General features: G+C 43.0%; 1 protein-coding gene across 1 annotated transcript in view; it reads right to left on the bottom strand.

The window, feature by feature from the left end:
* LOC102151511 overlaps window positions 1-26,356 on the bottom strand; it is a 98,409-nt gene that overhangs the window by 10,543 nt on the left and 61,510 nt on the right. Inside the window, exons 7-9 of the mRNA XM_038532177.1 lie at window positions 3,926-4,083; window positions 2,067-2,109; window positions 53-239 (exon numbers count right to left, since the gene is read on the bottom strand). Of these exons, the coding sequence (XP_038388105.1) occupies window positions 53-239; window positions 2,067-2,109; window positions 3,926-4,083 (388 nt within the window). The remainder of the gene's footprint in view (window positions 1-52; window positions 240-2,066; window positions 2,110-3,925; window positions 4,084-26,356) is intronic.

The raw sequence follows: 26,356 nt of genomic DNA, 5'->3' as shown, positions 1-26,356 counted from the left end.
CTACTATTATTGTTGTAATGACTATTATTTCAAGCGAAAGTTGAGTCCATACCTGAAGCCTGGGTGGAGCGAATGCTAGCATAGAGGTACAAGCAGCCGTCCTTCAGAATGCAATAGTGCTGGACCCACATATCTGTGCTTCTGTCCAATTGGTGCAAAAGGCCCAGGCACTCCGGGTTCTTGATAGCCAGGGGTGGAAGGCTACTGTTGTGCAGAGTGACATCTTCCCAGACATGGGTCTGTGGGTGTAGCACAAAGGGATCATCTGAGTGGTCGCCCTGTGCGGGTGGTCCCTGACTCCCAGAGCCAATGATACCAGCACAAAGGCTATTTGACTTCAGAGAAGGCACTGCCCTAAGTGATTCTGTTGCTAAGGCAATCGAATACTTGAGCAACTCGCTAGAAAACCTGAATTTATCCAGGGGCTATGGAGAACTTCTTCCTTTCCATGCCCCTTGACATCCTTTCTCTTTGGTTTCTATTCTAGTGCGAGGAAAGCAAAAGAGTATCAGTGGTATGTAGAAAGGATGTGGAAACGGGCACCCCAGCAAAGACTATGTCTACGCCCTGTCTATAAATGCTGGTCCCAATGTGCTATTTCACTGGCCATTCGGATTGTCCCCTGAGCCCTGTTCCTGGCATGTCTACTGTGTCTAACAGCAGCCCTTGGCTCCTGCTTCACTTTAGAATTCCCCTTTGTACAAAGGACCAAGTTACATGCCCCAGGGCAGCCTTGGTATTAGGTTCTCATGGTCAATGATGTGGAAGGTCATGATAAATTGAGATCTTCGGGCGGGGGAGGGCGGTGGGAGCTGTGGGTCCACGGGCCTGAGAGGCAGGCTTTCCCCCGTAACTTGACCTGAGGCAGAGGACACAGTGCTTTATCTCTTTATCATAATGCCCTGCCAAGTGCTGGCCAGTTTCGCTTCTTTATTTGGCTTCATTTTTGCTCTTTCGTTTTAACAAGGCGGTGCACAAGATTTCAGGATGCAGAGCTGACTGTATTCTTTGCTGTGAAATGGAAGCCTGCTGGGAGTTTGGGTGTTCCTTTTTCATTCTGCTATAGATGCTCTGAGTGCATTAGCAGAAGAGATCCCTCTGAAAAATATCAGGCTCATTAGGATGACGCATTGGAGAGATGGATGAGTGTATTGAGCATTGTGTTCCAGGTAAAATGAAACACAAGTCCTGCTGTTTGTCATATGATGATGCCAGTGATTGTTCAGAAAGGACAGTTATAGGACACAGGGCAGTACATGTAAGCTCAAACAATCCAGATTTTCCTGAATGTACAAGAGCCGGAAGATAGGGAGAGAAGATAATGGATTGTAAATACCTTTTTGCTTGTCTGGCATTTTGTAAGGAAATGAGCATATTTAAAGGTAATCTGTAACCTTACTAGAAATGCTGTTCATAGCATAAAAATTAAATAATTGGGTATTAAAGCAATCCCAGCCCCTCGCCCCCACCAGTGAAAGCTCGGAAAGTGGGGTATCAAATGTCTTAGGGGCTAAAGTGACCTGTTGATCTCATGAAGTTAGCTATCACTTTATAGGTCAAGCCTAACTTAAAAAGTATATTGCGTCAAGTCTGGGAGTTTTGCACAGGTAGGAGCTGCGGAAGGTGGGCTAGTATGCATCCTAAACAAGGATATGAACACTAATTCTGAACATAAGACATTCATTTTCTAAGAGGCCGCTCAGCCACCAGCACTGTCCCAAGACGTCCCTGAGACCTTGTACTTAGGGAATGAAAAGAAAACAGAAGCAGGGGTTTAACCTCCTGGACTGCTCTATGTGAAACGGAAATCCCACCCCAATTTGTGACTACCCAGCGAGTTCACTGAGAGAAATGTCACGCAAACTCACGAAAATAAAAAGAACAGCAGGAATGCAAGTTCCCTCATAGAATCTGAATAGAAAACCCTGTTAGCTTAAAATCCTCTTTGCCAGCTTTTAGAGATCTGAGAAGTCCTAGGGTGAACTGCATGACATCTGACTTGATCCTTTCCCCCTTGGGAGAGAAAAGCAGAATGAAAGCTGAGATGAATACCACGGATACCTCACCTGGCGGACAGGATGGGTTGCTTTGTCCATTGCCTCAAGCCACCTGCAAGACAGTAAGATGTGAGGCTCTCCGGTGGGGGCTGGATAAGAATCATTTGGAGGGGCTTGCTGTTCTCTCTGGAAACCCATCTTCCAGACAGAACCGTCCTGAGGCTCAGATATATCTCACTGCTTGAAGATCATGGTTAAAGGCAACACATTCTTGCAAGATTGGTATTACTAGAGGCCAAAATCCCACCCCCAACCAGGCATATTTAAAATTAATTACTGTTATCCTTCTCCTTGCCTATAGTTCAATTAGTGCCTAAGAGAAAATTCATCCATTCTTTTTTCTTTCTTTTTTTTTTTTTTTAAAACCAAGGTGTGTGAATTTATCACCACTAGCAGAGCTGGTAACAACTGGTGTTATGAACTGGAAGGCACTGGCCTTTACAACATGGAAAGACTGGCAGACAGTCACTGTCCTGAGCTCCAGCCCTAAGTGTTCCTTGGACGCAGTGGCCACTTTCAGGACACCGTTTCGTACCCCTACTGGAGGACTGAATTTCCTTAGTCTTGTCTCCTCAGCCCCTACAGCCTATCTGTCCCATCTCATTTGCCAATCTCTTCCCATTTTCTTTTAAAACCTGTAATTTTCAATGAAACCCTCCTGCGTGCTCTCTTCCCCAGAGTTTGACTTATTCCCTCTGCCTTCTTTGGTTCCATTTCTTCTTTTGCAGGCCTGTCTGATCTCATGCCACACTCTTTAAGAACTCCTCCCTGGTCCCCACTTGGAGAGATCCTCATTCCCTACGGTCAATTCCCACGCCATTTTGTCTTCTCCTCTAGCACTTCTTAGTTTCTATTTTGCATTACAAATGTTCAACTGAATGCCCTATCTTCTTGGTTCAGAGCTTGTTTGAAGGCAAGAATTGGCACTTAATCATACTAATCATCTGTGGAGAACTTAAAACGGTGTCTTGGGCACATCAGCTAGCCCACAAATATTTTTTCCATGAATTGAAATACAATCAAGTTACTGTTATCATATTTCCCTATTTGTCCTTTAAAGCAACATGCATTTGAACAAACAATGTTCCACAAATAGGAACAGTATTTTGTTCGCCTAAGAGGTTTCCAACCTGGCCCTCCATTTAAAATTGGAGCTGAGTCCAAATTCTCTTACAGAGACGTGCCATTGACACTACACACTGTGGACCTTTATCTCTTCATCAGTCTCCCTTACTCCATCCTCCCTTCACCCTGAATTAGCAGCCCTCACCCTGAAATGTTCAGCTGGCTCACTGGATTGACCGATGATCTCCATTCCCTTAGGGTGATACACTGGATAATGATCTAAGCCCCTACTTGCTCGGAGGTTGTAGGCCACCTTCTTAGAAAGCCTGCACACTTCTCCCCCTCCAGTTGAGTTGTATGCTTAAAAATGTCAACTAGATCCATTCCTCCACAAAACTACATTAATACTATTTATTTTGCTCGTCTCCTCGTGGTGTGCTAAGTTGCAGCCCTACTACATTAGTTTTATACCTGGGACTATCCATCTGATTAGCTTAAAATATATAAATTTGATAACTTTGAGAAGCTAGATGTGAACTATGATGGTAATAAGCTTTTTTAGAAGATGTGGAGTTATGAGAGGAGCAGATGTTTCTGTTCTTTAGCAATTCTGTTAGGAAAAAGTGGAGGAGGGGAACAATGAAGAACCGAATTTCCCATTCCTTAGAAAAAGTTGATTGGCTTATGCTGTGAATTTGCCTTTCCCTTCTCTACTTCCAATCCCCCAAATCTATAAAGCTGCTATTGAAGAAGCATTCCTCTGCCCCACGTGAAGCTGGCAAGATCAGAGATTAATGAATTACCTTTTCATTTCTTGGTTCGACGTTGCACAGAGGCAAAAAGCTCGATTTCCAGACTGAGGCACACAGTTAAACACAAATGGTTTTCCCAAACTGCTATCCATGCCAACTTCTGCACCTTCTAATTTTATTATTTCCAGAGGCGGGCATTTTCCTTCGTCCTAAAATTAATAAGGAAGAGGTTCAGCATGGGCATTGTGATTAGTCAGGTAAGGAGAAAAGGAGTCGGGGAAGGAAGACTAAATTATTTTTAATTGATATAAACATATATATTATTTATATATATTTAAATACATATATAATACAAATATATATAATAAGAATACTTTTGAGTTGACTGTATGTTCTGAAATGAAACTATAACCCCACTGAGTTTTTCTTGATTATGTTCTCTGTGATATATTACGTGAACTCCAAATCTCCAGCTATGATATTTTTCCACATCACTTTTGAATGGACTCTAATAATATGCATTTTATTTATGCCATCTGGGGAAAGTTGAATTAATTATTAATGCCCATTTTTTTCCCATGAGAAAAAAAATAAGAGAAATTCACTTTACAATATATGTGGTTGGTAGTGACATGAGATCTTTAATTTTCTACGATGAACATGTATTCCATGTGTATAGTGTCAGGCCCTCTTCTACATTGTTCACCTCTCTACTACAAAAAAAATAAAAATAAAAAATAAATTGTTCACCTCTCTTGGCTTTTCTTCACAAATGCTCATGAGGTCGTTGCTTTTATCATCTCTATTTTACAGATGGGGAAACTGCAGCACCAAGAGAATAAAGAACACTTCTCTTTAAATGACAAATAATTCTGTGGATCAATATTTTGTATATTTATTTGACAATTCCATCTCAAAACATCCTGTCTGTTAATCCTATCTTTTCTAAAAACAGCTATCTTAAGGTCTAATCCCTATACCCTGAAGTCACGAACTGTATGGGTACCACTCAGCGGTTGTTCTAGTCAGTGTACAAAGCTGTGAAACCATTGCCACCATCTAGCTTTAGAACTTTTCCATTACCTCCAGATCTTCTTTGAGCCCATTGGTAGTCAATCCCCACCCCCCAACCCCCCCCCCCCCCCCCCCCCCCCCCCCCCCCGCTCCTCCGATCATAGGCAATCACTCATCTGTGTTCAGCTCCTATGAACTTGCCATTTCTGGACACTTCTGTGGTCTTTGTGATTAGCTTTTTTTACTTAATGCAATGCTTTCAAGTTTCATCCCTGTTGTTGCACGTACTAGTTATTCATTCCTTTTGATTTCCTGTTATATGGATATGCATCATTTAGTTCATCTGTTCATAAGATAATGGAGTTTTTCTTTCTATTTTGGTCTGTTTTGAATAATGCTCCTATAAACAGTTGTGCACGAGTCTTTGGGTGGACACATGTTTCCATTCCCTTCGGTAGATTACTAAGAGTGAAATTGCTGGGCTGTAGGGTAAGTTTATCTTTAACTTTACTGGAAACTTCCAACCCATTTTCCAAAGTAGCTATGCCATTTTACGTTCCCGTAAGTAGTGTATGAGTGTTCGGGATTCTCTCTATCCTCACCAATGCTGCGTAGTGCTTATCTTCTTCATAAAGCTGCCGTCCTACTAGGGGTGGAGTAGGATCTCCCGGTGATTTGAATTTGCATATTTCTGATGCCTGATGGTGTGAAGCGTCATGCAGACCAGAGGTTCTTAATCAATTTTGGTAATGACTTTAAGATCCAGATGAAAACCATGGACCCTCTCACCCCAACCCCCCCAATACATGTGTGTAAATACATGTGTGTACATGAATGCACACATGTGGGTCCATGCAGATACCTAAGTGTATACGTGTGCATGTAAATGCATATGGGTAGATGGACATATTATTTGACAAAAGGTAGTATCTCAGAGTGTTATGGCACTTTAGTTTATAGAGCATTTCCATGGGCTCTGTCTTTTTGTTTTTTATGACTCTTCTATAAAATAGGAAGCCACTAGTATCCTCATTTCCTAGAGGAAGAAAGTGAGTTTCAATGATGGGCCCCAAGGTTACATAGATAGAAATAGACCTTACATACTGGCCTTCTGACTCTGTCTTCCACACTACTTCTCCCATGTGTCTGGCTCTTGGGCCATGGAAATTTGGGAGCCTGCTGGATCTTAGAGGCAGCTACTTGAAGGCCGTGGTATTCAACATTTTGGGAGACAAGAGTATTTCCTGAAGCCATCAACTTTTCCAGGATAGAGACAGAGATGCAGAATTTTGTTTCGTTTCAGTAAATATAAGGAAGGTGGCACATTTTGCAATAATTGTGCATGGTCAATACTATGACATTAAAAGCCAGAAGAATATATTTGTATTTGCTTTCTTAAAGACAAAGGCTTTATGTGCCTATACATAGTGGCTACTTACTGATACCATTTTCTTGGTAGCGTTGCAATCTACAAAAGGACCTAGGGAAACAAATAAGCCTGGGAATTTTATACTCTTGAGAAGTGACAGATGTGGTCATTTTCTACGAGCAAACATTCACTGGATCTGCTTTCTTTGGGCCCAATATATAGATAAGATGAAATGTCGGTCTCTGAGTATTAGCACCATCAGGTTCCTCTGGAGCGACCATGTTCTCCACGTCCTTTGCTGTAGGAGAATGCACAGGGTGACACTCGTGTGGCATGTGACACACAATCAAGAACAGGAGCTAAAGACACTTAGGCTCTTTCTCCTCTGCTCAAGTAGCAGCTATGTGAGAAGAATGAATGATTGATGAATGGATGAGATTAAAGAATGAATGCTACCGTCTCTTGCATGGCCTCTCTCCTAGCCCAGATTCCATTTTGACTAATCTCAGCTGCTGCTCCATTGTCCATGGTCAGGGGCCTGCTGTGGCCCTGGAGGCAGCTGCGGAAAGACCAAGATACAGAGCCTGTGTGGTGGGTGTGGGCACTCTTGCAGCTGTGTTGACTCATCTTATTCTTTTCTCCCCATTTCACCCGTCCAAGAACTTTAAACTCTGGTCTCACAGAGATACAGAATTTGGGAAAGGTTCTCCTTTTAGTTTAATCCTAACAGTCTCTAGTTCCGTACTTCCTGAGCAAATGTTTTCTAGAATTAAGAGCAACTGGAACCCCCATTTTTGTCTTACTGCCATGTCCTTGGGATCTTCAACTTTTCCCTTCAGCAAAACTCAGTCCCTCCGTTTAATTCTTAAATGGCTTCTGTTTGATTCCTTCCCTCTGGCTCTGCCAGAGGTTGTCAGAAAGTCTCACTTATGTCAGTATTGAAAACAAGAAAGGGTTCTTTAAGACCGGTTTCCCCACAACTTCCTATTCTCCTTCCCAAGGCATGGAAAGGCTCTCGCCTCATTTTTCTCTTCCTGAGCCAAAACAGAGGTCCAGCTGCTTCATGTGTGCAAGATTGAGGAGAATAGAAGGGATGCTGAATAGAACAATACCATGGAATTTTTTAGTGAGGTCCAGAAGCTTTCGACTGGGAATACAGGAACTTGGGCTGTTGATGCCAGGTGGTCTTGGATAATGTTGACATTGCCTATGGTGGAAATAAGATTTCTATAGAAATAATTCTAAAGGTCAGACTGTTCAGAAAAGGGAAATAGTAAATAATAGTAACGACAAAACCCAACTCAGAGTGAATCTACTTCTAAATTAAATTATTTCTATAAAGAAAAAATGTGGACAAGGACATTTGTCTCTGTCCCGGGCTCTCTGGTAAAATAAAATTGCCTACAGAGGTTTTTTAGTTATTTGCTTTGGTCAAAATTTTGGTTTAAGCTTGGTAGAAATATTGTGTGGTTTTTGCCTCTTTGTCTCTGGAGAGGGGAAAATGTGGGGACTTTATACCAGCATGCTTCACTTTATCTGAAGGCACAGCCGTGAACATCTACAAACTAAGAAAGAGGAAAAAGGCATCTTTAGCCATGAAAAAGAGCTAATTCTCAGTGGGGAAAACAGAGCCAAAATAAATGTAGAGGGAAAGAAAGCATGTCCTAAAGCAAAAACAGCACATGAAAGGTGCATAAAATACACATCTAGAGTGCTATATTTAAAGCTAGCAGACTGAAGCGAAACTGAAGAGTGAGTGTCTCTTGGAGCCTTATTAATGATGATCAGAGCCTTTTATCTGTAGGCAACAGTTTGGAGGCAACCCCTCCTCACTGGTGTCTGAAAACCATCACTCTCTGATAGCTCTGAGGCCGTGGCCTCGGTCCATGTCATAGCTGATTGGATCAGGAGGGTGGCCAAGCCTGCAAAGGCAAAAAGGAGAGATATGGGAGTACTCCTGCCGTAGTGACACTGGCTCTCTCCATCCTCGATTACATGGAAGTCTTGACCCTAGAGACTGCCCTCCCCTTGTGACACCACTCAACATTATTACAAACGTGTATGTAGGTATTTATTTATTTATACTCTCCTCTCCCCCCCCCCCACCCCAAGTAGAACAGAGGACGCCAAGTACCGCGATCATGCGAGTCAAACTCTTGTCTGTGGGTGCTACCGGGTTCCCTGTTGAAGCTTTGTGAGCTTAACATTTCTCTTTCTGCTTTTATCAAGAATTTGAGATGGTGACAGCTCAATCCCCCGGAGTTGCAGCTACTCTTGTCTGAATAGAAGTACAGTTACTGCTCTTTCCCTGCTTTTATGGTGCCTGGCGGCCACCGACACCAGCAGAGATAACTGGCTGCAAACTTGGAATTTCGTGCTTTTCCTTCTCGGTTCGCCTGGAGTGGGAACCGTGCTATAGGCATGATAAATACACGCTGGCAGCATCATGTTGTTTGCTGGCACCAGGGAGATCTGGGGCTCTGGGAAGCACGGGCTGCTTGGGGGACTGGAGGAGTTGGTGTGCACACAGACCGGCTTCCCCGGGAAAGTTAGCTAAGTGGGGGGATGACATCAATTTCAGGGTCCCAGCCCCCTGGGACAGTGTGGAAGTGTCCTTTCTGGCCTCATCACCCGTCTCCTTGGTCACCGTTTTCCTTGGCTCCTCCACTACCCTAAGAGTCTAACCACTACCACCCGAGCAGAGCAGAGCAGAATGGGAAGAGGTTCCTCTGAGTCCTACTCGTGACCTTTCCAAAGTTGTCGAAAAGTTTCCAGGTGAGGTGTAAAATCAGGATATTCTGTGTCTTGAGCTCTGCCACTGAATGTTTGCCCTACAAGCTTTCCCTCTGAACTCAGGGTATGTTTTGGTTTGTAGATGGATTCTAGGGCCAGACAAGCTGGGCTTGAATCCTTGCTTCTGTGGCCGTGGGCAACTTACTTAAACTCTGTGAAAGAGGATTTAGTTAATACATACGTAAACTGTTCTGAACACGACCTGGCACTTCGTAAGTGATGTATAAATGTTAACTTTCGTTATTTTGATTTTTCTTTATTTCTTTTTCTTTTTTCTTTTTTTCTTTCTTTTTTTTTTTTTTTTTTTGGTTAACTTTCATTATTATCTAGAAATTTGATGAAAGTGGAGAGTAGGGACTGGAAAACTTGTTAATTGGAAATCTTTTTCCTTTAAAATTAATTTATTAAGGAAGATCTTATTTACTTATTTGAGAGAGAGAGTGCACAAGAGAGAGCCTGGGGAGGGGAGCTGAGGGAGAGGGGGAAAGAGGGAGAAGCAGGCTCCCCACTGAGCAGGGAGCCTGATGTGATACTTGATCCATCCCAGGGCCCCGGGATCATGACCTGAGCCAAAGGCAGTAACTGACTGAGCCACCCAGGCGCCCCCCAAAGAATCTTTAATATGGGTGTCAGAGTAACCTTATTGACAATGAGTCCTTATATCTGCCCTTTTTTTTTCTCTCTCTCTCTTTAAGAACCACAGGTTACATGAACAAGGGGAAGGCCTTCATCTCTGGGAATCTCTGTGTCCCCATTTGTAAAACGGGGTACCAGCACCTTCCTTTATAAGGATAAAACGAGATCATCCAAGTAAAGTGTACCTAACATTGAGGTTTTTTTTTTTTTTTCCCCTTCCCACCTCTGGGGTCCAGTTTCAAGTGCAAATGGAACATTGCCACAATATCCCAAGGACTCAGGACGCTGCTCCAGACCTAGCAGTGGTTACTACTGAGAGGGGGGCTGGGCTGGTGCGCGGGTGGGGATGGGGCTGGAGCAGAGGGAGAAGGCAAAGAGGGGAGGAGGCTGCGTGATCTCACTGTTTCTCAGAAAGAAATTGTGATGATCTTGGGCTTGGATCCCGGGCCTGGATTCCTGTTAATCTGCCCCTTACTCAGAGATTCGGAGGATTCAGTGTTTGCCCCGTTACGGTTGGACCTACAATCTCCCAGAGCCCACAGGGAGAGGCTGTTGCAAGAGCCAGGCACTTACTAATGGCTCTCTCTTCCTCTGTGACCCTGTCCTGGGGCAGCTGCCTTTGGCCCAGTCCTGCCTCAATTAACATCCTTGCTGTAATGAATTTTTTTTCTCCTCACTATCCTCCCTCCCTCTCTTCCTACCTCCAATGCTGACTGAGTGCTTTGGAACTTTTTGCCAGACTTTGTGTTAAGCACTAATGGGCTAATTTTTAGCCTTAGACTGATTTGCTGGGGTTCAGTCTCATTCTTTTTTTTTTTTTCTTTTTTTTTAAGATTTTATTTATTTATTCATGAGAGACACAGAGAGAGGCAGAGACATAGGCAGAGGGAGAAGCAGGCTCCCATGCAGGAAGCCCGGTGTGGGACTCGATCCCAGGACCTGCGAGTCACGACCTGGGCCGAAGACAGATGCTCAACCACTGAGCCACCCAGGGGACCCCAGTACTTGTAATCTCTGTTCAAAAGACTGTTTCGTGTGGGTATTATGGGCCTGGGTAGATGCAAGCTCCCTGTGAGTGGAGATTATGCATTTTTCCCCCAGATAGTAGCTAAGACAGGGCTGGATCCAGAAGAAATACTCAAACACACAAAGATCAAAGCAGACAACTGCCAAGGAGCCCATAGTCCTGGTGTCCAGCACCAGGGGCTTTGGGTTAAGAGTGTTTTGCTGTTTCTTCACAGCGATGGCATAACCTCTCCAGAGACAAGTTTTCCTAGTTCTATTTTTGGAGAACTTTTCTCCTCCCTGGAACCATGTGAAGTGCACTTGTCGGGTGGCTTTGGCCTTTTCCATCCTTGAGTCCTCACCAGGATAAAAGACCTGAACCCTGGTGCCCTGGTGCTGGCGCTGGTGCGTCGGGCGTCCCTCCCTCCCTAGCTGCTACCCAGGGGTGGACAACACTGTGGGCTCCTTATCTCAACTCAGGGCATGACCGTGCAGAGTGCTCTTGGCAACGGCTTTAATTCCGAGAACTTGTTGATGATTAGTCCTTTCCCCATGATGTGGGCAAAGAGCAATAACATAGTGGAAAGTGTTCGCTGTCTAGACCGAAGCTTTGGGCTAATATGTTGGTTTAATTTGTGACCCTGTTCCACTTTTGCACAGAAGTAGAATTGACTAGATATTAATTTTTCCCTTCAGTGGAAAAACATTTAGAACCTCAGTGCTAAATGGTATTTTCTTATAAAATGCTTTAACTCTATGAGCTCTACTTTTATTCTACTTCTACAGATTAAAAAAAAAAAAATGAGACCTGTCCCAGTTTTGTAGCTTAGAGATACTATTCTTGGATTGGAGACACTGATTTATTGGAAATATTATTGAATATAACAGCAATAAGAATGGGTCTCTTAATTCTCTTCCCATTTGTTCCAAAGATTTTGCTAGATGCTTTTATATATATATAATATATAGAGTTATAGATATAAAATTATATAATATATATAATTATATTATATATTATATATAATTAGATAATATATGTATTATATAATTATACATAATATATAATAAATATATAGAATATATAATATATAGTATATATTATATATAATATATGTTATATATAATCATGTAATATATATTTATAATATACATAATGTAATTATATATAATATATAAATATATTATATATATTATATATAATATATAAATATATTATATATATTATATATAATATATAAATATATAAAAATATATATAATATATAAATATAACATATATATATTTTAAATTCCAATAGAATCCATTTAAAAAAATTTTTTTTAACAGAATCCCTTTTGGATCTGTGTAGATTGTGAATTATGCACATTTTGAATAGTATTATGCAAGCATCAAGCACAAAATCAGAAATGAGGTAAATACTCCCAAATCAAAAAATAAACAAGAATTCCCAGACTTTTGGACCGCGAGGGCTCTGTTTCCTCAGTCGGCACAAGGTAGTGCTTCTTTAGCTGGAAATCAGAAATCCCTGCCACTCCCTGCCACTCGCTTTTCGTCCTGGATTCCGGCAAGGATGGGAAGACATCCCTTGCACAAGGGCAGTTGTCCTGAATGGCGATGCCAGAGAGCCACCAGCAGTGCAGTGTGACCCCCGCGCACGGTGAGCAGTTAGTCAATGATCACTTGGTGGATCCGAAGGGGATCAGTGTGGTAAGAAGCCCGCGGGGTGGTGCCTCGCTGTTGCACCCGCAGCCTGGGTCCCAGGCAAGGTTCGCCTTGCTCCCTGAGGATGCGCGTAACTTGTCAGCTGCAGCCAAGTACCTCTGAGTGGCCTTAGCTTTATCCTCTCAATCTTGCTCTTAGACTCCTTCCTCTCTCCTTCTTTCCTTCGGAAAAATAGCACATGTGTGAAGGCTTTTTGTATGTAACTTTTTATTCTCAAATAATCATAGATTCACAGGGAGTTGAAGAAATGTGTACCCCTGTTTGGTCCCCCTGACACACACACACAAACACACTCAATCAGCTTATAAAACTGTGGTAGCGTGTGTGTTCCTGAAGGTCAGTAGCTCACGGAGTTTAAGTTCTGGGGGGAAAAAGTCTACATTGAGATGCAGTTCCCTTCTCCGCAGGCTGCCGTCCAGGACGGGCTCCCTGGCCTGTCACCAGTGCCATCTCTGCCCACGAGCAGAAGGATGCAGTCGGCAGCCTGGGATTCTTAAATATTTTATCTCTGAATTTAGGTTTTGTACGTGAAGTGTGATGGAACCGTAGAGCGTGTGCCAAGGACCTGGGGCCACTGCGCATGGGTGGTCTGCACCTGCCTGCATCTGTGAGATGGAGCCACAGCCTCCCAGGCCCTGCTCCTGCCTGGCGACCCCCCGTGCCCCTGCTGCGGGGTGCTGGGTGTGCAAGCCAGAGCCTGGGCTCAGGAAAGGAATCCGGGGCCCAGGAGGGTTTGTGTGGCCCGGCAGGTAGCCTGCTGGTTGAGCGGGTCCTTTGATTTTAAATAATGCGGAGCACCAGGACGAGGCAAGACAGAGGCAACTGAAGCATGGAGAAGCTCGTGGACGGCGCTCTGAACGTTGGCCTCCTGCGCAGGCCCCCGCAAGCTGACTGCCTGCCCTCCTGACAACCCACAGCCCGCCTCTCACCGGCCGTGGTGGCCCAAGAGGTAGATTTGCCGGGAAGTAGGAAGCTTCCACTGAAGCCCCGAGGACTCCTGGCTTGGCCAAAGCCAAAAGAGCTGCCATTAACACCAGAGCAACCTTGAGGTCCAGTCGGAGACTCCGAGCTCGAGGACGCCACCCCAGCCACAGGTGGCCCCGGCCCTCCAGAAATGCACACCTGCCCCCCCACCCCCGTCTTAGGAAGGTCTGTGCTTGCTTCCCCCTGAATGCAGTTCATGCTTTCCCCATTCTGTCCCTTTGCTTAAGCCATTTCCCTCTTGTGAAATGGCATTTTACCCACCCCCTGAGGCCCACCTGTCGCTCCTCTGTCCTATGTTCCCCGCCTGTGACTACCACAGTGCCTTTGCACCTGCTTCCTCCGCCCGGGCCATTCCTTTTCTAGATCTCGTACAGCTAAATTATCTTGTCATTTGGAGAGAAGGTCCCCTTTCCAGAGAGGCCTGCCTGAAGACTTGCTCGCAGCTAGCCTCCGTCTCATCCCATTCCTCTTCCATTGATTGTATTTATCACTCTTTAGATGAACTTCGTTTATTTAATTAATTTTTTTATTTTTTATTTTATTTTTTTACTAGCGCAATGATCCTGTCTCCCGTGAGAGTAGGGACCTCTCTTGCCTTCTGCACTTCCGTAGGCCTTACACCACGCCTGGCATACACTTGTCGAACGAAGGCATGCACTTTCCCTCCTCCAAATACTGCATGTTATACTTTCCTTACATGTTTTCCCTCCTCCTCTATGTGATTAGCTTCTGGGACGGGGGCGGTGATTCGATCTTCTCCCTCACAATGCCTAGGAGGGGCCTGGGCTCCAGTAAGTCTTCCCTGAATGCGTATATAAAAATAAATGGTGCAGGGGCAGAGCGTTTCTTTTCTCTTTCAGAACAACTGGACACAGCATTAAGCCAGAGAGATCAAAACTAATTGCTGGAACGAGAAGCACATGCCGTTTAGCATTCATTGCATCTGCACCAAGGACAGCCTCGGAAAAGCGTGTAGTCACCCAAGGGCACATCGCGTCCAGAGTGACCTCTGTGTGCATCGCAGTGCTACTCTCTTCAGGCAAGTGGTTGCCTTTGTGGCCTGTGGGATGAAAAGCTTCCTAAAATAGAGACCAGGGAGGAAGTCTGGTTCTGATGGGAGGGCTCAGAGCAAGAGGGCACCTTCTTTATGAGCATCGGGCATCGGCGTAATTGCTCTGGCAAAGCTCTTGGCTTTTCGTTATTGATTAAAAAATGGACATACTAACCGACAAATCATTTTGGAGATCTGGGGGTGGCGAAGAAGGTAAGGTGTGGCGTTAGTCGACAGTGACAGGCTTGGCGCAGAAATGGGACCATTAGGTCAAAACAGTGTACGTAAAAAACCAGATGAGGGATGTGGTCCAGCTCTCCTGGGTGGGGAGCGCGGGAGGCCCGCGGACCAGCTCATCTGGGTTGAGGTGAGGCTCTTTTTTTTTTTTTTTTTTTTTAAAGATTTGTGCATATATTTTGGATTTCAACATTAATGTCAAAAATACATAGTATGATTTTACATAGGATTTGTGCTACATTAGAACACTAGAGACAAACATCACTTGAGTATTAAGGAAATCATTAAATATTAAATAACTGAGAAATAAAGTGTGTAAACACTAACTGGGGGGATTTTTGCTATTGCAACACGTCCAATGAAATGGTTTCAACAGTACAAAAAGGATTATTAGGACATGAGTGTTCCCAGTCTACTTGGACTATGGGGATCTCATTCCAGGATTCCTTTAATAAAAACTGGTCCAGGATAACAGGAGAGGATCCTGCAAGAAACGTCTAGAGCAGCGAAATACCTCAGGCGGCTGAGAACAGGGTGGCCAAGCACAAGCCGGAGGATTCAGAGGCCAGAGAGAGGATGTGCGATGTCCTGAGCCTCATTTGCACAACCAACTGCCTGTTGTCCTGCCCCACGGAAAGGCTTCTCCCCCTTAAATGCGGGGCCTCTGCTCCCCAGGGCGCCCTTCACCTCCTTGAGACAGGAAGCCTCAAGCGGACAAGTGGTTTGGTTCCTGGAGAGAGTTAGAGATTCTGAGGGCTTCCATGGGGTGTGGGGTGGGCCCTGCATGTCCCCCCGACTTTTTTTTTTTTTTTTTGAGAATACAAGAACATTTGTTTTTCATCCAGCTGGGATGCCACCTGGCCATTCCTTCCTGCATGCACCCCCAGCTCACTGCAGGTCATCAGCCACGAAGCAGACAACAGCCCCAAGTCCAAGCAGCTCCTCCCCACCCCCCATGAGGCCAACATGTGAAAGGGATCCTGTCCCGCGGCCCCAGCCCACCTGGCCTGGCTGGAGGCCTGGGAAGAGGAAGCCAGGTGGCGAGGTGGGCACGAGGCCCCGGAGCCCCAGGCCCAGGCTCCCCCAGGGAGGGGCCGTCTCCTGTCTCCTTGCTCTGCAGAGAGGCACTCATGTCACCAGCCACGTCCCGGGAAGGCCCCCCAGCCGTGCACCTCTGGGCACCTGGCTGCAGCTCCCAGGCCCTCCCCGGGGCGCTCAGCGCGGCTGTGGGTGCTGAAGGCGAGGGGCGAGGACCTGGGTGCTAGACCAGTGTCCCCGGGCTGCAGGGCAGCCCGCACTGTCACCTGGATGCCTGTCCCATTGGGGGGGCACAGAGGGGCCTGGTGGGGCCCGGCCAGCGCTCCCGGGCAGGGGGAGGCGGCCTCTTTCTCTCTCTCCTGCCACCGAGCAGCTCACCCCATCCCTCCTGGCAGGCCCGGGTGCACGGGCCCCTCCAGCTCATTCGCTTCGTCCTCCTCCTGGCCTGGACCCTGTTGACGATGATACACAACCAGAGTTTGCCTTTAGACTTGCTCAGCCGGGGCTCCCAGTTGGCTTTTTGAGTTTCTCTTTGGTTTTTCTCCCATTGGCCAGATGTTTCCGGTCGAGGAGTAGAGGATTGATTTGCCCAATCAGTTAGTTACCTGGTAAAGCAGCACCTGCCTCCCAGCCTGGTGCCCCTCGTGCGCCCCGTGGTACCCCAGCTCCTGCCGGACCGAGCCTGCTCCGGGAGCTGGGGGCTGCGGCGAGGCCTGGCGGCCGTCCCTCGGGGCTCCTCCCGCCTCTCCTCCCAGGCCTGGGCAGCCCCGCGACCCCTGGGTGGCTGCCGCCCAGCTCCGCCCCGGAGGCCCCCCCCACGCCGTTCTCCCCACTCAGAGGCCACAGGTGTGTAACAGGTTCCTAGGGCTGCTCTAGCCCCTGCCACACGTGTAGCAGCCTGGCGCATGATGCATGAATTTTCCTAGAGTTCTAGAAGTCAGAAGGCCGCAGTCACTTCCACTGGGCCCACGTCGGGCTGTTGGCTCATGCCTGAGGCCCGAGAGGACCATCTTTTTCTGGCCTTTTCCAGCGTTAGGAGCTGCCTGTGTGCCTAGGCCTGTAGCCCCACATCGCTGCAACCTCTGCTTCACACCTCCTCTTCTGAGTCTGACTTGCCCACCCCCCTTTTATGGGGATCCTTAGGATGCTATTGGGCACACCCCGATCATCCAGGATAGTCTCCCCATCTCAAGACCCTGGATTTCATCACGCCACAGTGTCCCTTTGGGCATCTAAGGTGACATAGTCACAGGTCCCAAGGACGCAGGTGTGGATATCTTTGGTTTGGCCGCATGGTGTGGGCAACGGGACATGTTTTTCTGTCTACCCAGGCATCATGCCGCTCGCCTGGTTAAGATCTGTGACTTCCCATCGCGTGTAAAATCAGTCCCCACCCCAACACCTGGCTTACCAGACCCTGCCTGCTTCTCCGGCCGTTTCTCAACCAGCCTTGCCCCCACTCTCTGCTCCTGTCACACTGGCTTGTGCCTGTTCCTCTTAAAATGCCAGGCCCTCTCCTTGTGAGGGTCTCAGTGCTGCTACTCTCTGGCTGCACTATTCTTGTCCCAGCTCCTCCATGGCTGTTTGCTCTCTTACTTTGGGTCTTTGGCCCCGTATCACCTTCTCTGAGAGATGGCAAGTATCTAACAAGTGTTTCCAGTGATGGAATCCACTGTTTACTCTAAGGAAGGGAGATGACATTGATTATGTGGCTAGGACCTTTTATTGCTAAATGCTCAAATGCCTCATTTGTGGAGCATCCTGGGACCCACTTGACAAAAGAAGAAACTGAGGCTTAAGCAACTTGCCAAAATTTACAAGGCTAGTGAGTAGTAGGATGAAGCCTGAACACAGCCTGACAGCAAACCCAGTACCATTACTATTGTACGTATCTGTGTATTATAGAGAGCGTAGCCAGGAGGGGAAAGCTTGGACTGTGGACTTACACTTAAATTCTGACAATGTCACTTAGTAACTGTGTGACCTTGAGTAAATGCCTTAGTCCTGGCAATATTCAATTTCCACATCTCATATCTTTGTTGGGAAGAGTAAATGAAATAATAGATACCAATAATAGATGCCTGGTAGTAAAGCAAATGCTTAACAAATACTAAGTCGAAAATATTATCAATAGAAACCTGAAGCATTTTTGCTTTTTTTTTTTTTTTTTTTTTGCTTCCCTCTAATTTAAAAGAAACTTCAGTGAAAACACAATCCAATTTAAAAATGAGCAGAGGACATGAACAGACATTTCTCCACAGAAGACATCCAGGTGGCCAACAGACACATGAAAAGATGCTCGACATCACTCCTCATCAGGGAAACGCAAATCAAAGCTACGACGCGATATCACCTCACACCTGTCAGGATGGCTAAAATCCACAACACAAGAAACGAGTGTTGGTGAGGATGTGGAAAAACAGGAGCCCTCCTGCACTGTTGGTAGGAGTGCAAACTGGTGCAGCCACTGTGGCATACAGTCTGAGAGTTTTCCTCAAAAAATTAAAAATAGAATTACCATATAACCCAGTAATTCCGCTAGCAGGTATTTACCCAAAGAATATGAACACACTAATTTGAAGTAAAAATATATATGTCCCTATGTTTATGGCAGCGCTATTTAAATAGTCAAATTATGGAAGCAACCCTAGTGTCCATTCATAGATGAATGGGTAAAGAAGAGGTGATACACACACACACACACACGCACACACACACACACACACACAATGGAATATTATGCAGCCATTAACAAAGATGAGATCTTGCCATTTGCACAACATGGATGGATCTAGAAAGTCACAGTGAGTGCTAAGTGAAATAAGTCAGAGAAAGATCTATGATTTCACTCCCATGTGGAATTAAAAAAGATAAATGAACAAAGAAAAAAGAAGCAAATAAATAGACTTTTAACTCTAGAGAACAAACTGAAGGTTACCAGAGGGGGTGTGGAGGGAGAGATGGTTGAAATAGGTTTAGGGGATTAAGAGTAGACTTATCATGACAAACATTGAGTAATATATAGAATTGTTGAATCCCTATATCGTGCACCTGAAACTAATATAACACTGTATGTTAATTACGCTGGAATTAAAATTTAAAGAATAAAAGAAGCTTGAGTGAGAAAACTTGAAAGAAATGCCCCTGGTTAATAGTTCCCCCGTATTTTTATTATTATTTCTTCCTGTCACAAATATTCTCAAGCTGAAACTCACTGAAACAGGTTCCCCCAGCAGTAATGGATATTTTGTAACTCACTATCAACAGGAAAGAGTCAAAATTTATCAGTGTTGAAATGATGTCCTTTTGGGACATTGGAGGTTGAAGAATGAGAAATATTCAAGTGGGTGAGAGAAAATGTCCTGAGACCTAGCAGCTCCTGTTTCCTCATGACATTGTCTCCCTAGTGAAAAATTTCCAGAAAGTTACATTTTTTCTCTCCCATCAGGACGGTAAATAAAGCATCTCTCTTAAACTCCCATGCTAACAATTTCTTTTCTGCCCAATGCTTAATGCTGCCATGTTCAAAAGACAAAATCTGTAAAAAAATGTTTATATGAAGATGTCATATCCTTGCTTAAGGCCTCCAATGAGTCCCCATAACTTGGAGAATAAAGCCCAAACACCATTCATTGTTTAATAAGACTCTCCAGTATCTCATTCTGCTCTACTTTTCAGAGCTCTGTTTCCTGGCACGATTCCCCATTCCATCACCACTGCCTCACCCTCCACTTTATAAAGAAGGTGCTGTTTGTTGCTCTTCATTCTCACACTGGGAATTAACTGCAAGAATGTAGACGTGTTTGTGTTTGCAAGAGCACCAGGGATAAAATTTATCCCCACATCCTCTACAGATGAGAAGAGAGTTCCCAATGTGGTCTGAGAGCTCAGTGGCCCAAGATTTGGATCAACCAAACCTATGGCTAGTAAATATCCTTATAGGCAGGTAAGATGGTGTTAGAGAATACCAACAAAAGCAAAGAGCTTCAAAACTTGTATCTGAAGTGTCAATGTATCGATTGATTATCAAATAGCTAGTCTGTCCCCATGGGAAGTTTAGTCGTAAGGTCATTTTTTCTTTTTCTTTTTCTTTTTTATAAATTTATTTTTTATTGGTGTTCAATTTGCCAACATATAGAATAACATCCAGTGCTCATCCCATCAAGTGCAAGAGTCAGCTTTCCAGCGTAGAAGATATCCTGAGAGATATGCCTAAGTCCCCGATATTCATGCCTCTTTTCTTTCATTTCAATTCAACTAACATTTATTGAACACCTATGATGTGCAAGGCTCCTTCTTAAAGACACATAGAGAAGTATGGAGGGTGAATAAATTTAGTTATACTCTGGAGATATTGATAGGGTCTCACGAAGGAGGCCATATTTTGGCCTCTATAGATATCGGAGGGTAAGAAAGCCAAGCAGAAGGCATGACATGAAGAATGGTATAGGAGTTGGAGCGAAAGAGTGTTCTGGGGTAGCAGCAAGTGGAAGGGGACTCGATGGAGCACAGGAGGCACTGAGGAATGCTATGGGGGGGGTAAGTCTGGAAGTCATACTCAGGTTATGGAGACTCTAAATGCAGGCTGAGGAGTTTGACTTTTTTCTATGTATAGTAAGGAATTCCTGAAACTTGGAACACAGAAGTGACACGGTCTCCCATTACTTATAAAATACAGAGAAGGAAAAAAAAAGAAAAAAAATACAGAGAAGAGTTAGCTGCATGTTTCAGGTGCAACAAGTTATTTACCGTAGCTGTTTCTCTAAAGAACACATTTCCTAATTTCTTTCTTTCTGGAGCAAGTATTCGAAGCTCCAAAGAGTGTGTTCCTGAACAAATACAAGAACAAAGGATTGTGTTGTCTGAAAGTCTACATTTTGCTCTTCTTTATGTTCCACTGAGTTTACAAGAATATCAACAGAATATGTGTGCCTGGGAAAGATTCATAATCTTCAGATGGAAAATTTAGAAGAACCTGAACAAAAGAAAAACCATTTAAAAAAAGCACAATGGGTTCTAGCCAAAATTCATCAATCAGTTTCAAAATAAGAGCCTACAATGAAATTTCGGAGAGTCCTACTTCGTGGAAATGTGGGAGCACTTTGAGCCTTGAGGCTACATCGAGTTCTGGCTAAGCCGATTAGTAGCCGAGTGAGTTTGGGGAATATGCTCTCCTTTCTATGTCTCAGGGTTCTTGTCTGTAAATGTAAGTGACAACGGTGTCTACATAAATGGGTTGTTGAAATTAAAAGTTTGTTATGAGTTCAACAGAGTTCAATTTGCTCAGAAGAAACTCTTAATAAATAGTTGCCATTTTTACTGTAGTACTTTCCTCCCGTTTTTAATAAAACTTGACAATGAAAAAATAATCATCTTCTGTATTTCACCTCCCTATTCTGTTAATAGAGTTTTTTTTAAGTTTTATAAGGAACAGAATAGCCGATTCCCACTATTCACAAATTCCATATTTGTGAATGTGCATGCTTGCTGACATTTATTTGTAGCCCCCAAATTAATACTTCTAGTACTTTCCTGGTCATTCAGGAACATGTGTAAAGTTGTAAAGAATTGAGTTGTCTGGTGTTCTCAGCAAAGGTTGAACAAAGCAATGTTCTGTCTCCTTGTTTCAGCTCTTATTTTATAAACAGGTCCTTTTCCTGGTCTATTTGGGCCATCTATTTTGTATTTTTACATTTTTACATTTTGCTTTTGTTTCTTTCTGCTTTGGTGATCTTGCTCTTGTCAACTTGTTTGACATCTAAGGCTGTGATGTGCCTCAGTGGAGGGCTTGTAAGAGCTTGTCATCTGTGTTAGGGAAGTTTCATTCAGGCCTAACTTATAGTGCTATAGGCGGCTAATTTGATGTTAAAGAAATAACCATATATACTAAATAAGGTGAATTTAAACAGAAACATACATAAAACAAGGTTATTAACTGATGGGTTGATGAAAGCGCTGTGACCGGAGGTGAGTGGGAACCTAACTAACCCTGTTTCCCCTGGGAGGAATGGTTCAGTACTCACTACTACAATGTTTGTATTTACGTCACAGAGCAGAATTCCTGAGAATAATGAGAATCAACTGTATTTTTGAAATTTGTCCTTAAAACAGGGACTACAATAAGTGGTACGGTAGTTGTTTAATCAATAAACACGGTAAGAATATATACCTTTGCAATTTTAAAAGCATTGTTTGAAATTTCTGGAAACTTGTTATTTCTTGGTCATTGTCTATGGCACAATTATACTTATCTCATTTGCTTATGCTTTTATAGCTCTTTGCTATAGTCTCCAAATTTTATACTATCAATTTCATGAAAAAATCAATTAAAACAATATATAGAAGGCTAGTATTTTCATTATTTTATGCCTTGGATGTTTGCTTCAGGCCATTTATGTCTTAGTAACCTTCAATTAAATTTCTTTTTGCACCTTTATTTCAATTGGTTGAGCTTTTTGAGTAATGGTCACAAAATCCTGATAATGGTGGTATTAATAGAAACCAAATACATCTTTTAATAGCGAGACTGTCATTCTTAGTGAACCAGCAGGAAAGGCTGTGTCTAGGATCTTCTTGTGAAACCTCAGACACAGAAGCCCAAGGGCTATGTGCTCATAGATCAGCAGGAAAGTCTAGCTCTAATACCATGTTGTAATATAGATTTTCTTTCATCTTGGTCAGTTTAATATTTTAGAAAAGATCTGTAGGGAAAGATTTTTTTTTCACAATTTGTTTTTGTTTCAACAGTGTTCCTTAAAAGAAAAGATTTAATTTATACATAGTTATTCTCTGGGCTTTATGTTCTTTTAATTTGTTCTTGAAAGCATTAAAGAATTTGTGGACGCTATGCTCTATGAAATAGCCCACCGTGTTCATAGAGACTATTGAAAATGTTAATTAATAACCTTTGCCATCTAAACTATTGGCCTTTGGCAGTCAATTAAAAAAAAATTGAAAGGGACATTATCCACATTGATTAAGACCTTGGTATCCATGGTATGTACACCACAGGGACTGAGATGCGAGAAGAAAATAGTAGAATTTCTATTTTTAGAACTTTACAAATAAAATGATAAATTAAGCTTCATGAATATGTAATAGATAGCTTGTCACTGCTATATATCGTCTTGTAGCCTATACTTGAGGCAGTTACGGTTAGGAAGCTGCACCAAAGTTCCCACTTCCCAAGGGCAGAGTGTGAGTTCCACACTCGGAGGCGTTGACTGCATGCCCATGGCTGTGTGTTCACTTGCAATTTATTGCAATGTTAAATTAGCATGTGGGTAAGGGCATTAAGAAGTTAGATTACCTTATATTAAAAAAATCTTTATAATACTTTAGAACGATATGGGGCAGTGATCTTGAAAATTTTGCACAATACAGTGGTTTGCTGGTTATGTTACCGGAAGAGAATACGTCAAATCTCAGATTCATCCTGCATCGTTTTTCTTTCCTGAACAAACAAACAAACCCCAAACTCCTCACTTGCAGCTTTCTGACCTTTTGTGATGACAAGTAGCTATCAGGAGTGCGTTCCCTAGCAGATATTTGAAAAAATAAGCAGACTTGATTTGCCCCTTGGAGGTAAAGGTCACATTTTAATAATGGATGAGAAAGGAACTGCTTTCGAAAGAAACTCATGTTACGAAGAAAGTATTTGGGGAATTTTTCTCTCATTAATGATTTAGTTGCCATAAAGTGCAGGTTTCGCCTATAAAAACTCATCTCACTACATTGAAGGGATTTGGAATTTAAAAACCTTCCAAATAAGATGTTCTGAATCCATTTGTTAAAAATAGTAAAATGCAGCACTGCCCAGATAGTTTGCATGGATGAGTGACTGACACCAGGGAAGACGGACATTTACTAGCCAAATTTAAATGAAAAACTTTGCATAATCGGTGAATGAGATTGAAAATGAGTACCATGATTTAGGAAGTGCAGCCAATAAGGCACTTCTTGCGTTTAGATCTCTAGCTTTGTAAAGTGTGTATGTAAGTTATGACAGCCACTAAAACTATGTGTGAAAAAATAAACTGGATTCTGGGCTAGGCCTTTGAATTCCTGTCTCACAAGGAGCTAAGCCAAGATTTTTAAAAAATAAGGTATATTAAATGAGTTGGTCTCAATAATATCTTGAAGACAAGAGATAACATAATGGTTCTTTAGAATCTTTAGTAAATAGAAAGTTTTATTTTTTATCCTTTTAAATTTATATTTTTTTTGTGTATGTTTACTAATATCAGAGCAGCATATGAATGTGATTTATAAATAAAGTCCCATATACTGGGGATGTGTGCTTAAATTTTTCTGAAAGATTTATGTAATAGACAGGTTCAGCAATCACTGGTCTAGACTACCCATTCTAAGAGTAGAAAATGAAAAGGAGTTCGGGAGCTTGGATATACTTTTCAATCTTCTTTTCCTTTTTTTCACATTTTTATTTACATTCTAGTTAGTTAACATACAGTACAATATTGGTTTCAGGATTAGAATTCAGTGATTCATCACTTAAATATAACACCCAGTGCTCATTATCACAAGTGCCCCCCTTAGTCCCCATCAGCCATCTAGCCATCCCCCCCCCACCTCCCTCCATTGACCCTCCGTTTGTTCTCTATCTTTAAGAGTCACTATGTTTTATCTCCCTCTCTCTCTTTTCCCCCTCCCATATGTTTATCGTTCTGTTTCTTAGATTCCACATATTAGTGAAATCATATGGTATTTGTCTTTCTCCATCTGACTTACTTTGCCAGTCATGGACATTTGAGGTCTCTCCATAGTTTGGCTATTGTTGATAATGCTGCTAGAAACATCGGGGTGCATGTGTCCACTCGAATCTATATTTTTGTGTCCTTTGGGTAAATGCCTAGTAGTGCAATTGCTGGAAGATAGGGTAATTCTATTTTTAACTTTTTGAGGAACCTCCATACTGTGCTCCAGAGGCGGCAATTTTCTTTTAAAACATTTTTTTTTTCCCCCAAGGAGGAGGGTTTAAGAAAAAAACTACTATCATTTGTATTTCAAAAAGAAAAGGCTATTTACCACCAGATAATTAGGAAGGATGTAGTTGCAAAAGGAAGGATAGACCCTTAAACTGCAAATAATTTACTTATAAACAACTTCATACATTGTCCTTTAAACAATTTTTTTCTATGGCCCCTTTGAATAGCACCATGGAGCGGTGCTGGCATGTACATCCTAATTCTCACAATCTTCTTTTTTTCAAATGCCATATTCTTGTACTTTTTTAGGTTTTTTTTTTGTTTGTTTTTTTTTTTGTTTTTTTTTTTTTGTAACTCATTTCTTAATGCCACATGGATTTTAACCTCTCCTATGACAGTTATCCTCCTCCTTCATGTCTTCCTAACCACAGGGCTCAGGTCAAGCACCCCTGGTGTTATCCTTAGTGAATTCATGGTTTCACCAGTAGTGAGAGAGTGAACATTTTTGCATTTTCCTTTTTTGTTTGCTTTCTGGATGCTTATGGCCCACTCTACCCCCTTCACATTTTTGGTCTCACACAAATACACAGTTTTGGCTCCTCTTCTCTCAGTATGTATTTGTTTCCACCCATCAATTACTCCCAATTATAAAAGCCATTAGAATTCTAAGGCTACCTTTTGTGATATTAGAAATCCTTGCATCTATGGCTCCAATCTTCACGTTCCTATTTTCTTGATTATTATTGAAAATGTCAAGTTACAGATTTTCAGAAACAACCCCTGAAACTTCATTATTTACTTGCAAAACTGGGAGAGGATTTTGACGAAAATTCTGTGTACAATTTCCAGCTAATTTTTTTCATTAGTCATTTGATGTGTATGTTAAAAGAAATAAAGACCTAACAAAACAAAACCACGTTGAAATCTCCACAGAGTTCTACGGCATGCATATTATTTCTCTCCATCACCAATGCCATCTCTTAGTTTCAGAAAATGAGGTAAATTGCAAACCAACTCAGTTAACATTATTCTAGTTTCATCACAATGTCAACAAAGAAAGTATTAATTGTGCCTTCATTTTCAATGTAGGGCCTAAACCTGTTCCCTTTGAAAATTTATGTAATAGAGGTTATCAATTTATGCATATGTGCCAAGATTCCCGACACACAAGCTTATTCACCAGGAGCAGTCAGGGGTCACTTCTAGATGAAATTCATGTTTGGTGCACATCTTGCCCCCTAAAAAATACCATCTTTCCATTGTTCAGTCAACAATTTCCTTCCTGCCTTCTCTCCCCCCATCACTGGATAGTCTACAGTCCTGTCAGGATGCCTCCTGCAGCACTAATTTCCCAGCAGGAAATTCCCCTCTCACCTCCTGCTCCCACTTTTAAGGAAGCGAATTATGGAGACTGGCATTCACCTTTAGAAGTTGTTGGCTTTTGGTATGCAGCAATGACAAACTGACTGGATCCAGGAATAGTGTAGTATTTATTTAGCATAGAAAGAATTCTCCAGGGGGGGAAAAAAAGGGACAAAATGGAGATTGAGATTATGCTTGGTTATGGAAGCATTGGCATTCTGATGGTGTGTGAAAGAAAGTTCATAAAATAGAAAACGTAAAAAAAAAAGTGGGGGTGGGAAGAAAGAGGGTGGAAGTGGCAATAAAGTGGCAAACGAGAGGATATC

Source organism: Canis lupus, chromosome 3 (assembly GCF_011100685.1).
Source record: "Canis lupus familiaris isolate Mischka breed German Shepherd chromosome 3, alternate assembly UU_Cfam_GSD_1.0, whole genome shotgun sequence".
In the NCBI taxonomy this organism is placed as follows: domain Eukaryota; kingdom Metazoa; phylum Chordata; class Mammalia; order Carnivora; family Canidae; genus Canis; species Canis lupus.
The sequence above is the reverse complement of the archived record's forward strand: the minus strand, read 5'-3'. Positions and strand labels throughout refer to the sequence as shown.